We start from the raw sequence: 15,418 nt of genomic DNA on the forward strand, positions 1-15,418 counted from the left end.
ACAGTCTTCCTTTATGATTGATTTTCTCTGATGTTATGCTTTGATTCCTTATATTTCACCTTTTGTGTATCTACTATAAATTTTGCGTTATGGTTACTATGAAGATTTCAAGAACATCTCATAGATATAACAGGCTACTTAAAGCTAATAACAAATTTGATCATCTAAAACCATTTCACACTTCTTTATTCCTCCCACATTTTATATTTTTTTAGATGTTGATGGACCTTTATTTTATTCATTTATTTTTATGTGATGCTGAGAATTGAACCCAGTGCCTCACACATGCAGGGCAAGCACTCTACCACTGAGCCACATCCCCAGCCCACATTTTATATTTTTGATGTCACAGTTTATATTCTTTTATATGTGTATCCTTTAACAAATTATTGTAGCTACTATTATTCTCAAAAGTTTTATTTTTTTAGCTTCATTATTTACAATATAAGTGATTTACCCACCACCATTTCAGGACTAGTGTATTCTGAATTTATATGTGTACTTACTTTACCAGTAAGTTTTACACACTCCTACATTTTCTTGTTACAAATTAATATCTTTTCCTTTCAGCTGGAAGAACTTCCTTTAGCATTTCATGTAAGACAAGTCTGGTGGAGATTTATTCCCTATTTCTGTTTGTCTGGGGAAGTCTTTATTTATCTTTAACTTCTGAGAAGGGCTGCTTTTGTGTGTATGTTATTTTTGGTAGTTTATTTACTTAATTATCTTGCATACATTATCCCACATTCCTGGTCTTTGGGGTCTCTTCTAAGAAATCCACTGCTGGATTTTTTTGTTATGCTGACACTCCAGCACAGGGACGTGAGCATTCTAGGCAAGCACTGTTCCACTGAGCTAGATTATCAGCTTTCACTGCTAGCCGTTTTGAAACTCCTTTGTATGTTATTTGCTTCTTTTCTCTTGCTGCTGTCAAGATCCTCTCTTTGTCCTTGATATTTGAGAATTTAATTATAATTTTTCTTGAGATAATCTTATTTGAATTGAATCTGATTTGATACCTTTGCTCTTCCAGTATTTAGATATTTATACTTCTCCAAATTTGGAAAGTGTTCTTTGTTTTTTTTTTAATTATTTGTTCCTTTTTGTTATACATGACAGTAGAATGTAATTTGACATATACATACATGGAGTATAACTTCCCATTCTTTTGATTATACATGATGTGGAGTTACACTGGTTGTATATTCACATATGAACATAGGAAAGTGATTTCTGATTCATTCTACTGTCTTTCCTATTCCCATACCCTGTCCCTTCCCTTCATTCCCCTTTGTCTAATCCAAAGTATTTCTGTTCTTCATCATCCCCTCTTATTGTGTGTTAGCATCCACACACCAGAGAGAACATTTGGACTTTGGTTTTGTTTTTGAATTACCTTATTTCACTTAGCATGATAGCTTCCAGTTCCATCCACTTACCAGCAAAAGCCATATTTTCATTCTTTTTTTATGGCTAATATAACATTGTGTATATATACCACATTTCTTTATCCACTCATCTATTGAAGGGCTAGGTTGGTTCCATAGCTTAGCTATTATAAATTGAGCTGCTACAAATGTTGATGTGGCTGCATCACTATAGTATGCTAATTTTAAGTCTTTGGGTATATACTGACGATTGGGAGGACTAGGTCAAATGGTGGTTCCATTCCAAGTTTTCTGAGGAAGTTCCATACTTCATTTCAGAGTGGTTGCACCAAATTGCAGTTTCAACATAAATGTAAGAGTGTACCTTTTCCCCCAATTCTCACCAACATTTATTGCTACTTCTGTTCACAATAATTGCCATTCTGACTGGAATGAGATGAAATCTCAATGTAGTTTTAATTTGCATTCCTCTAATTGCTAGTGATGTTGAACTTTTTTTCATATATTTGTTGACCATTCATGTTTCTTCTTTTGAGAAGTGCTTGTTTAGTTCCTTTGTCCATTTATTGATTGGGTTATTTGACTTTTTTTGGTGCTAAGTTTTATGAGTTCTTTGTATATCCTGGAGATTAATGATGTATCTGAGGTGCAGGTAGCAAAGATTTTCTTCACTCTGTTTGCTCTCTTCACATTCTTTATAGTTTCCTTTCTTATGAAGCAGCTTTTTAGTTTGTTATCATCCCATTTATTGATTCTTCATTTTACTTCATGTGCTTTAGGAGTCTTGTTGAGGAATCAGGTTCCTAAGCTGACTTAACGGAGAGTTGGGCCTAGTTTTTCTTCTAATAGGTGCAGGGACTCTGGTCTAATGCCTAGGTCCTTGATCCACTTTGAGTTGAGTTTTGTGCAGGGTAAAAGACAGGGGTCTAATTTCATTTTGTTACATATTTTTCTCAGCACTGTTAAAGAGGTTATCTTTTCTCCAAAGAATGTTTGTGATGCCTTTGTTTAATATGAGACAACTGTATTTATGTGGGCTTGTCTCTGTGCCTTCTATTCTGTACTATTGGTCCTCATGACTGTTTTGGTGTCAATACCATGCCATTTTTGTTACTATAAGTCTGTAGTATAATTTAAAGTCTGGTATTGTGATGCCTCCTGTTTCACTTTTCTTGCTTAGGATTGTTTTGGCTATTCTGGGGCTCCTATTTTTCAAAATGAATTTCATGACTGCTTTTTCTATTTCTACGAAGAACATCATTGGAATTTTAATAGACATTGCATTAAATCTGTAGAGTGCTTTTGGTAGTATGGCCATTTTGACAATATTAATTTTGCCTATCCAGGAACATGGGCAGTCTTTCCATTTTCTAAGGTCTTCTTCAATTTCTTTAGAGTTCTGTAGTTTTCATTGTAGACAACTTTTACCTCTTTTGTTAGTTTTTTTTTAATTTTTATTGTTGGTTGTTCAAAACATTACATAGTTCTTGACATATCATATTTCACACTTTGATTCAAGTGGGTTATGAACTCCCATTTTTACCCTGTATACAGATTGCAGAATCACATCGGTTACACATCCATTGATTTACATATTGCCATACTAGTGTCTGTTGTATTCTGCTGCATTTCCTATCCTCTTTTGTTAGTTTGATTCCCAAATACTTTTTTGAGGCTATAGTCAATGGGATAGTTTTCCTAATTTCTCTTTCAGTTGATTCATCACTGATGAATAAGAATGAAATTGATTTATGGGTATTAATTTAATATCCTGCTACTTTACTGAATTTATTCATGAGTTCCATCAGTTTTCTGGTGGGATTTTATGGGTGTTCTAAATACAGAGTAATGTCATTGGCAAGTAGGGATAGTTTGAGTTCTTCTTTTTCTATTCATATCCCTTTAATTTCTTTCTTGTAATTGTTCTGGCTGGAGCTTCCAGGACTATGTTGAATAGAAATAGTGAAATAGGGCATCCTTATCTTGTTCCTGTTTTTAGAAGCAATGCTTACAAGTGTCTTTTAGAATGATGTTGGACATGGATTTAGCATATATAGCTTTTACAATGTTGAGGTATGTTCCTACTATTCCTAGTTTTTCTAGGGTTCTGAACATGAATTGATGCCCTACTTTTTCAAATGCTTTTTCTGCATCTACTGAGATAATCATGTGATTCTGGTTTTTAAATTTGTTGATGTGATGAATTATGTTTATTGATTTTTGTATGCTGAACCAATCTTGCATCTCCTGGCATGAACCCCACTTGATCATGGCATATGATCTTTTTGATATTGTTTTGTATGTGATTTGCCAGTATTTTATTAAGTGTTTTTGCATCTGTATTCATCAGGCATATTTACCTGAAGTTTTCTTTCCTGATGTGTCTTTGTCTGGTTTGGAAAGGCTCCCTCCTTTTTGATTTCCTGGAATAATTTGAGAAGCCTTCTTGTTTGTTCTTTGAAGGTCTCATAGATCTCGCCTGAGAATCCATCTGGCTTTTCTTTGTTGGTAGGCTTTTGATGGTTCTTCAGTTTAATTGCTTGAAGTTGATCTGTTTAAATTTTCTATGTCCTCCTGATTAAATTTGGGTAGGTCATAAGTATCTGAAAATTTGTCAGTGTCTTCAAGATTTTCTATTTTATTTTATTAGAGTATATTTTTTCAAAATAGGTTCTGTTTATTGTCTGTATTTCAGTAGTGTCCATTGTGATATTTCCTTTTTCATCACGAATTTTAGTAATTTGAGTTTTTTCCTCTTTCTCTTTATTATCTTGTCTAAGTGTTTATCAATTTTATTTATTTTTTCAATGAACCAACTTTTTGTTTCTTTTTAAATTTTTTTTTTGTTTCAGCTTCATTGATTTCAGTTATTTCCTGTCTTTTGATGCTTTTGGTGTTGATTTATTCTTCTGTTTTGAGGGCTTTGAATTGTAATATTAGGTTATTTATTGGGTGACTTTCTGTCCTTTTAATGAAGGACCTCTATGGGATGAACTTTACTCTTAAAACTGCCTTCATAGTGCCCCAGAGATTTTGATAAGTTATGTCACTATTCTTATTTACCTCTAAGTATTTTTTTGTTATCCCTGATTTCTTCTGCTATCCATTGGTAATTCAATAGAATATTATCTAGTCTCCAAGTGCTAGAGTAGCTTCTATTTTTTATTTTGTCATTGATTTCTAATTTAATTCCATTATGATCTGATAGAATAAAGGTATTATCTCTATTTTTTTTTTGTATTTGCTAAGAGTTGCTTTATGGCTTTAGAGAAGGATCCACATACTATTGAGAAGAAAGTGAATTCAGTCATTGATGGATGGAACATTTTGTATATGTCTGTTAAGTCTAAATTATTTATATTTTTAAGTTCTATAGATTATTTAGTTTGTTTGGAGGGTGTATCAAATGTTGAGAGATACGTGTTAAAGTCAGCCAGTATTATTGAGTTGTAGTCTATTTGATTCTTGAAGTCCAGAAGGGTTTCTTTGATGCACATATATGCTCTGTTTGGGGGACGTAAATATTTGTTATACCTTGTTTTTGTTTAATTCCCTTAAGCAGTATGAAATGTTCTTCTTTGTTCCTTCTTATTGACTTTGGCTTGAAGTCCACTTTATCTCATATGAGGATAGAGACCCCTGCCTGTGTACAAGATCCATGTGAATAATATTTTTCCCCATCCTTTCACCTTCAGTCTGTGAATGTCTTTGCCTAAGAGGTGAGTCTTTTGGAGACAGCATATTGTTGGATCTTGTTTTTTAATCCAGTCTATCAGTCTGTGTCTGTTGGTTGATGAGTTTAGGCCATTTATCTTCAATGTTATTGAGAAATTATTTTTATTCCCTGACATTTTGATTTAATTCTGGTTTTGACTTTGAGGCAGTTTCTCCTCTGATTGACTATTCTTCCAGTGTAGTTTCTCCCTTTTCTGCTTTTCACATGTATTTTTCATGAACTATTTTATTGAGTATGTTTTGTACTATAGGCTTTCTAATTGTGAATTCTTTTAACTTTTGTTTCTCATGGAAGGTATTTATTTCATCATCAATACTGAAGCTTAATTTTGCTGGGTATAATATTCTTGGAAGGCATCCATTTTTCTTTCAGAGCTTGGTATATATTATTCCACGACCTCTCAGCTTTGGGAGTCTATGTTGAGAATTGAATTGAGATCTAGATTGGTTTCACTCTAAATGTAACCTATTATTTTTCTCTGAAATCCTTTAAAATTCTATCCTTGTTCTGTTTGTTAGGCATTTTCATAATAACGTGAGTTGGTGTTGGTCTGTTGTAATTTTGTACATTTGGGGGACTTTAAGCCTCCTGTATTTGATTTTCCATTTCATTCTTTAGATTTTGGACGTTTTCTGATATTATTTCATTGAAAAGATTGTGTATACCTTTGGTTTGTATATTGAGCCTTCATCTATCCTGATAAATCTTAAATTTGGTCTTTTCAGGTTATTCCATATTTCTTGTAATTTCTGTTTATGATCTCTTAACATCATATCTCCATGGTCATCTTTATTTTCAAGATTATGTATTTTGTCTTCATTGCCTGTCTTTCAAATGGTCTAGTCTGTTGGTGATGCTTTCTGTTAAATTTTTAATTTGGTTTATTGAACCCTTCATTTTCAGGATTTCTGCTTGATTTTTTTTTCAGAATCTCTCTTTATTGAAGTGATTTTTCACTTCATGTATTTTCTCTCTGACTTCACTCCTTACACCATCCTTTACCTCACAGATCAGTTTAATTTTGTACATGCTAAATTCCTTCAATGACATTTCTTCACAGTGATATTGATTGATTCTGTTATTGAAGTATCTTGGTTTGTTTGGGGGCAATTTGTTCAGTTGCTTTTTCATGTTGTTTGTGTATATACCCATCTAACAGTATGGATCTGAGGCAGTAGAATTTCTATCCTGTGGACTTGTAGTGTCCCTGAGGCTTTCCTGTACCTCACTCTTTATGGGGAGATAAATAATAACAACCACCAATGCAAATATACAGCTTTAAAACAAATAGCTCCGCTATGATATTTATAATGATAATTGTTACAATAAACAGAAATGATATAATCAGTTATTGCCCACAGTAAAAACAGTAAGTTTGAAAAGGGTTTACAATTTAAAATGGTGGACTGAAAGAACAGAAGTGATATAGGGTTGGGCACTGTGTGCACCCTTGTAATCCCAGCAGCTCAGGAGGCTAAGGCAGGAGGATCATGAGTTCAAAACCAGCCTCAGGCAAAGCAATGTGCTAAGCAAATCAGTGAGACCCTGACTCTAAATAAAAATACAAAATAGGCCCGAGGATGTGGCTCAGTGGTTGAGTGCCCATGAGTTCAATCCCTGGTACCCCACTCCCAAAAAAGAAGTGATGTAGGATGTGATGATTATGAGAGAGGAGATGAGAAGATATAAGTAAAATTAAGGGAAGAATGAAAAAGAGAATAATAGAGATTGGCTATAAGCAGAAGAGAAAGAGAATCAAGGGAAACTTAAGAGAAGTGTGTGTGTGTGTGTGTGTGTGTGTGTGTGTATAATGTAAATTTTTAAAAAATGAAAATTAAAAAATACATAACAAAACTGAAATATACTAATCAAACATTGTAGTCCTCAAAATACTGATCCATGAAAAATAACTAGTTTCAAAAATGCGAGAAATGAGAAAAAACAAATATGAATATGTATAAGTGTCCATGAACCATTAAGGTCACAATTAAACAGAGGAAAGCAATAAAAAGAACCTCAATGAAAAGTTAAAGAATTGTGTCGGTTAGAATTAAAAATATTCTCAGTTTCCCTTCTCAGCACTGTTTGGTGGGGTTGCCGAAGAGAGGGAGGTAATCCTGTAGATGGAACTCATGTAGGCAGGGTTTAGGCTTAGGTGGATTCAGGTTCTTTGCTAAATGCCAGTTGGTCTGGAGATATTAAATCAGTTCCCTCCAGGGCCCAGTACTTGCTGATCCACACTGAAAGACTGTATTCCAGGGATCTCTCCTGGGTTCTACTCATGTAGTCAAGGAGCCAATTCTTAGTCTACTACATCACCTGCAAACCTGTTTCTTGGTCTTGGGTACAGTCTCCAAACTCAATCTCTCCGGCCCCCACTCTTTCGAATTCCTGGCCAGATGTTTCTTTCCCCAGCTGGTTCTGCAAGCAACATGGATGGAGGAGGAGGGGGAGAGCCTTGTCGGTTTCTACGACCTGTTGTCCCATGTGTAAACCTCTCTCCACGTTTGATTTTCTCCCGGTCACCTAGGCACACTCTATGTTGTGCAATGTGAGTTTTCCAGGACTGTTTTTCAGGCCATATTTAGGTTTGCCAGGAATTGGCTTCCCCAGCTGCCAGCTTCAATTCTTCAGCTGCAAATGTTTGTTTTTTTTCCTCTGTCCACACACAGCCAGGAAAGATGCAGTTTCCTTCCTGTATGAGGATATTGTGTAGCACACCTTTAGGTTTAGTCAGGCAGTCTCTTTGATCTCTAAACTCTGTGTACCTGGACATGCCTCAGTCCTCCTAAAAATATGGGTTTCTTTAATTCCCTTATCCTTCCACTTTGCTCATGGAGGGCATGCCCCAGATGGTGCCTCCAGTCACAGCTGTGGCTGTGGGGTACTGTGGATTTCTTCCTTATTTTATTATAGCCAATTATTATCCCCAATCTGGTTTGAATGCCCAGTATTTAATTCCAGTAAAGCTCTCCTTTTTGTTGTTGTTGTTGTTGTTGTTTACCCACCTCACTGAGAAGCTGCCTGTTTGCTTTCTTGGTTTCATAGTCAGGAAAGCAATCTTCTCTATTCCACCATCTTGAACCCCCCCCCCCCCCACACACACACACACTTTGCTTTATACTCCTTTGTCTTTCTCTTTTCCTTCATGAACATCCATAACCTGAACATTTGCTTTTTGATGCTATCTCCTAAATCCTATAAACTTCTTGTTTCTTTTCATTCTTTTTTCTCCTCTGATTGTATTTTTTAAATAACCTTTCTTTGAATTAATAGATTGTTTCTTTCACCTGATAAAGTCTTCTGTTGATGCTATGGATTAGATTTTTCATTTCATTCATTGTATTTTTCAGATTTTTAAAATAATATCAATCTATTTGTTAAATTTATTATTTTGTCACATTGTTTTCTTGATTTCATTAAATTGTTTCTCTTTATTAGAGTTTTCTGAGCTTCTTTAAGACAATTACTTTGAATTCTTATCAGGCAGGAGTCAGCTATAGGGAAATTATTTTGTTCTTTTGGTGGTGTATGCTTCCTTTTTTTTTTCTTTTCTCATTGCCTTACATTGATGTTTGTGCACATAAAGAAATAGGGACTTATCCCACTCATTGCATACTATCTTTGTCTGGGAAAGCCTTCAAGAGTCAGACTGTCCAGAGATTTTGAGCAGGCCATCTGATGTAGTCCTCAGGAAGGCTTGCTGCTGGAGGCTTTGAGCAGTCTATCTAATGCCTAGGTCAGCAGGTGGGAAGGCCTGTCACCTGAGTCCTCAGGATTGGCCTGAAGCCTAAATCCAGTGTGGCAGACTAGTTGATTTGGACTTAGGGGATGAGCCCGGGGCCTGGGTCCACAAAGGCAGGCCTAAATCTTGTACCTCTGCTGGCCAGCCTGAAGCCTGAGCTCACAAAGGTTGAAGTGGTGCTGGGGTGGGCCATAACCTGAACCTGCCATGGGCTGGCCTAGCTCTTGGGCAAGCTTACTACCTGGAACCATTGAAATAAACCTGGCGTCTGAGTCTCTAAGAGTGATCTTTGAATCTCAATCCAAGGTGTCTAGCCTGGCATCATGGTCTACTTGAGTGGGCATAAGACCATGGTTCCTCTGGAACCTGGGGCACAAGAACCATCCTGAAACCTGAGACTGGCATGATGCTGGGGTTACTCTAGAGCCTGAGTCCACAGGGACTAATCTAGAACTTAGGATCATAGGTACTATCCTGATTCTTAGAGCACTGAGGCAAACCTGAAGCATGTGGCTGTGGTGCTTGCCTGAAGGCTGGGTATGCAGGTGCCTCACTTAGAAGTTATATCCAAAATAACTACCCTAGGTCCTGGGTCTTCAGCGGGATAGGCTGGGTCCTGGATACTCAGGTGGTCCTGGATACTCAGGTGATCCTGGAAACTGAGTCTCTGAGTGCATGGTTCAGAACTGGGATCTAGTGGAATATTCCTGGATCTTGGTTTGTTAGAGCATGGGGATAGAGGGGCCAGCCTGAAGGGCGAGGCTGCAAGGGCTGGAGGATCCTGCCTGGCGCTGGGTCAGGCTTGAAGGCTCAATCCACAGGTACAAACCTGGAGCCTATATCCATATCTGCCCAGGACCAGAGTTCACCTCAGCATTGAAACAACCTGGAGACTGAATATTTTATAGATTTGGAGACTGGGGTGGCAGAATCTGGACTGGCACCAGAACAGTCCTGCAAGTTCAGCCTTTTAGCACCAGCCTGGAATCTGGGACTATGGAGACCTGCTTAGTTTTGGGTTTCACTGTGGCAGACCCAGTGTTGGGGTTCAAGACAAAGTCTGGTTCTAACTTTCCTCTTCTTCCCTCATACACAGGGTATCTCTCATGCTGTACCACTTGGGATTTGGGGAGGGGTGATGCAGGTAATGTTGGTCTTTCCTGTACTCTTCAATTCATTGTATTTCTGTGCTACACCCAGAAGCTATTATCTCTCAACTGATTTCCTTAGCTCTTGAAAGTATTTTCATGTGTGAATAGTTGTTCACTTTATGGTTTTAGTCAGGGAGTAATGGGATCAAGTGCTAGAGTGTCTTATTTTTCCATATTTCTGACAGCCATCTTAATCATTTTAATTAGAAAATACTGTATACTTTTTACAAAACTTTAGATAGTTGTACAGAGAGTTAAACATTATTTTATCTCCCCTTGTTCCTTTTCTTGCTTAACTTCCCAAAGTTAACTACTTTTAAATTTAGTTTACATCATTCTATATATTCCTATGAATATATGTGCATATATTTAATTTTTGTTAGTGTTTGGGATTGGACATATTGTATTTGTTCTACAAATTTTAATTTAATACATCAATGGAATCTCTTCATGAAAGTATATATGGTACCAAATTATACATTAAATGCCCAAATAATAAACAAAATTTTGATATTTTGTGATATATGCCCTGTAGATAAACTAATAAACTTTGGTATAATACACTGAAGCTCTTAAGGACTTTAGATATAAGTGTGGACACTAAGTATAAATGCAAAATTACTTGGCTTGTGTTACTTGTTGCATTGAAAAATACTATAGCATAAATATCTGTATCTTAATGTATATACTCACACACAAACACAATCTTTGGGGGTTAATATGAAATTTGTTTGGCCAAATGATTGTCCTAGTGTTTGTACAGTGATAGAAGATATTTGCCTATGGTGGACAAAAATGATTTGTAGTTCCAGGTGATTTTCTTTTTCTTTTCTTTTCTTTCTTTTTTTTTTTTTTTTTTTGCAGTACTGTGGATCTAACCCAGGGCCTCATACATGCTAGGCAAGCACTTACCATTGCTCCACATCACCAGGCCCCTCCATATGATTTTTAGATAACATTGGAGTCATATCTTGAGATAAGTGACAGACTTAAAACAACAAATTTCTAAGGATTGTCTACTATAAAACTCAAAATATCAGGCTAAGTTTTAAAACTCAGTCTTTCATTATTGATTGCCCAAATCATTCTATGAAGCTCATGAAGTTACTGATGCCCCATGACTATTCCTTTAAAATGTCATTGACTAGACTTATCATACTAAATGAATGTAACTTTTCATATTAGACATTAGAGACATTGTTAATATATGCATATTAAGTTGAATGTTTTAGAAAAAGCTATTACTGCAGCCTCATAAACAGTCAAACTTCAAGTGGTATATGAAATATATAGTTGAGGAAAGAAATTGGTACCTGTATGTATCCATTAAAGTAATACATTGTCTTACTTCCCTTTATTTTATTCATAGATGCCACTTGGACTGAACAGGGAAAGACTGAACTTTTTACAGATAACTTTTGTCGAGTATGTGGAGTGATGCTACAGTTCGAATCACAAAGGATTTCGCATTATGAGGTTGGTTAAGTACAGTGGTAATAGGGTTGAAAGCAAGTTTTTGAATATAGCAAGTAAGTTTCATATAAGTAATCTTATTTGATGATTTCAAGAATCCTGTGAAATGGTGGTATTATTTCCCTGTGATGGGGAATACTGGTTCAGAGAGGGACAGTAATATACTACCTTAAGTTTGGGGAATCCAGATTTAAACATAGACTGTTTCCCTATATCTATTTCACTTTCTTGACATCATTCTCCCTCCTTTATATCCATCAAGCAACTATACTATTCATCCTTGTAGTAAATATTCCACGTGGTGTAGGAAACTGTTAATGCAAATCAAGGGAAACTGTAGAACTCCAGGGATTTCCTTTTACAATACAAGATGACTACACAAACAAAATTAACCAGTTATTGACTTGGTCACATGATTTTAGATACTCAAACATAAATTCTTCAGCTAGAAGAGAAAATGTTTAATGTTCTTACTCTTTTAGTTAATACATTAGGAAACAGACCCAGGGTGATTTTTTTTCTTTTTAGTATTGGGATTGAACCCTGGGGTGCTTAGTCACTGAGCCACATACCCACACCTTTTTAAAATTTTATTTAAAGACAGAGTCTCATTAAGTTGCTTAGGGCCTCACTAAGTTGCAGAGGTTGACTTTGAACTTGTGATCCTCCTGCCTCAGCTTCCTGAGTCACTGATGTGTGCCACTGAACTTGGCCAAGGGTTTTTCTTCATAGCTATTCATTGACATGATTAAGCCTAAAGTGATTTCTTCTGATTTCATATTCAGTGTTCTTCGCTTTCATTGGATATTGTTCTACATTATACATCATTTGGTGAACCATTAAATTTCTTTCATATCTGATATCTAGATTACCGGAAGTAATAGATATCTTTACTTTAAACAGTGTAATGCCCATATGACTTTTTACAAATACTTATTCTATTTTTGTCCATTACTAATCTTACTGGAAACTATATTTTAGTCCTTATGTTGACTAGGATTAAACTATTATAATTACTGATAGGAAAATTTTGTTGGTTGTGGATGAAGAGTTTGGTTCAAGTCATAGCTCCACCATTGAATAGTGGTATAACCCTGGGAAAGATACTTCATCTCTCTGAGCATGTTTATTGAACTAACAAAATGTGGGTAGCAAAAGTTTTGAAGTTGCATTTATTAATATCTCCTTTTATATCTATGCTTATATGTTTAAGAAACTATTCTATACACTTTCTTCTAAAACTTTGAAAAATTCTACTTCATATGTCAAAGTGTTTAATCCATCTGATATTGATTTTTGTGCATAGAAAGTAGATGGTATTTTTTCATATGGATATACAGGTGATACAATAGATGATATCCCAGAACTGTCTGTTGTATAGTCCATCCTTGCCCCCACTGATTTGTGGTGGACACGTCATTGTATTCTAATTTCTACCCAATGGTCTGTTTTGAGGATATTCTTCTGTTTTATTATATTGGACTGTTTCCCTATATCTACAGCAATTTCACCTTTAAGTCACAGCTTTATAAATTAAATCACAGTATCTGTAAGAGAAATTTATATTATCTGCAAAAAATGTCCCAATAAAGTCAAATATAAGCCACACATTGGGTGATGTTTATAACTCATATAAATAACAAAGGATTAGTGTCTAGAATATACAAAGGATTACCACTAAGTTAGAATAAGAACCCAAAATAAAAATGGGAAAGGGATATGAACTGGCTATAGAAGAGATACTGAATTAGTGATCAAACAGGAAATGCAGTTAAAATGATATTGTGATACTTTATATGGATTACCATATAAAAGTGATACTTTATATGGACTACCATACCATAATACTGGCAAAATATAAAATCTAATGATACTTAACACTTCAGAATATCAGGATACAGAAACACTACCTTGAGAGATATAAATTGCCTCAGAATGTTACAATACCTCATAAGGTTGAAAATTCACATATTTTAGAAGCCAAGGATTCCATTCGTAGGTATCTGCTCAAAATAAACTCTTAAACATGTATGTTAGGAGATATGTTTATTGCAGAAATGTTTGTAAAAGCAAAATAAATTCAAGCATAACTGTACTTGATAGAGGACTGGATGGGTAGAATATGGAGTAGAATATTATATAGTATGTAACATGAATGAACTAGAACTATATGTATTAATATGGATAAATCTTTAATACTGAGTGTTTTTTAAAAAAATTATTTTTTTAGTTGTTGTTGGACATAATATCTTTATTTTAATGTGGTGCTGAGAATTGAACCCAGGGCCTCACACATGCTAGGCGAGCACTCTACTGCTGGGCCTCAACCCCAGCCCCTTTAATACTGAGTTTCAATAAGCAATTTGGAAAAAAAAAATATATATATATATATATATATATATATATATATATATATATATATATTAAGTGATTCAATTTTTGTAAATTTTTGAAGAGCAGTATGTAAACTTTACATACACATGTAAATGTGGTCAAAGAATAAATGCAGGAAAGGAAATGCTATATATCAGATTTGCCTGTGGGGAGGAAGAGAGGTGGAAAGGATTGTGGGCATGAGGGTATAGGACTGTGTCTATAAAATTTTACTTCATAAAAAGGACTTTTGAAAGAAACAAAGCAAAACCTAGACATCTATTGAAACTAGATAGTATTACAGGCTTCTGGCTTATTATTTCCTTTCCTTTCCTATTCTGTATGATGGACTATTTAAAATTCTGTAAAGAGAGTAGTTTACCATTAATCTAGGTACATGTATGATTGCACAATTGCTGTGACTCTACGTCGTGTACAGCCAGAGAAATGAAAAGTTGTGCTCCATTTGTGTACAATGAAATGAAATGCATTCTGTTGTCATGTATAACTAATTAGAACAAAGAAAAAAATACAAAAACCCGCCAAAACCCCCAATATAGAATTTACTTCTCTGTTAAAAGTGTATATGTTGTGTCTTATTTCTTTTATTTTTTATCATATCTATGTTTCAATCATAATTAAAGTTTTGGTTATCTCTATTAAAAAATGAGAAATTTTGCCTCAAGCAGTATGTTAAGAAATTGTTCATTTACCCTCTCCCTACACTAATATTTTGGTTTTTCTTACATATTAGGTTATATATTTGTTCAGAGATTGTTTCTAATATTGCTTGAATCCAGAAAGGTTTAATTCCTCACATAAAATATTTTGAGAGGTAGGCAGTGTTAGAATCCTATGACAGCTCAGTACTATTAGGAGTGACCTAGGCATTTCATGTCTTTCTGATCTGATGAACTGGCTTTTATCCTCACAGTTACCTGTGGTTCAAGGTGAATTCTGTCCTTTTCAACATAATTCTAGAAGCATGGGGGAAGTAGGATAGAAGAAGGGCTTATCCTTTTAAGGAAATTTTTAAGGAAACATCCCAAAAGTTTCACCAAACACTTCAGATTATTACTGGCCAGAATCTAGTTACATGGCTACATCTTACAGAAAGGGAGGCTGAAAAATATATTCTTTTGTTGGGACCATTGACGAGGGTTTGTAACTAAGGAAGAAGACATTTGATATTGGGTAGCAACTAGAAGTCTGTCAAAAATGAGAACCTAAAAATGATTGACTTCTAAATTGTAGCATTATTTTTATGTTAAGTGAGATTTAGAGATTTCAAAGCCTGTGAAGTTTTTTTCATAAGCAGTACAGTTAAAATGTAATAAAACTCATGAGTACTGTCTTTAAATTCAGAGAGATATAAAATTTTGATGACTTTGTTATTGGATAAACAAAGTCATATTATATCTTTTTTCAGAGTGAAAAACATGCTCAAAATGTTAGATTTTATTTTCAAATGCATGGGGAACAAAATGAAGTGCCTGGTAAGAGAATGAAGATGCATGATGGGAACCTTAAGGTGAGTGGTCTATGTTAATGT

The 15,418-nt window shown here is 35.0% G+C and overlaps 1 protein-coding gene across 3 annotated transcripts in view; it reads left to right on the forward strand.

Annotated features, from left to right (window-relative positions):
• The window catches only part of Zmat1 (zinc finger matrin-type 1), a 47,072-nt gene that overhangs the window by 14,121 nt on the left and 17,533 nt on the right, over positions 1 to 15,418 (forward strand). The window contains exons 2-4 of one of the 3 annotated variants that reach the window (XM_077107307.1): positions 9,966 to 10,013; positions 11,390 to 11,496; positions 15,296 to 15,397. In XM_077107307.1, coding sequence (XP_076963422.1) covers positions 9,966 to 10,013; positions 11,390 to 11,496; positions 15,296 to 15,397 — 257 coding nt within the window. The remainder of the gene's footprint in view (positions 1 to 9,965; positions 10,014 to 11,389; positions 11,497 to 15,295; positions 15,398 to 15,418) is intronic. The other 2 variants (XM_077107306.1, XM_077107308.1) reach the window with 2 other exon arrangements.

This window comes from Callospermophilus lateralis, chromosome X, assembly GCF_048772815.1.
Source record: "Callospermophilus lateralis isolate mCalLat2 chromosome X, mCalLat2.hap1, whole genome shotgun sequence".
Classification (NCBI taxonomy): Eukaryota; Metazoa; Chordata; class Mammalia; order Rodentia; family Sciuridae; genus Callospermophilus; species Callospermophilus lateralis.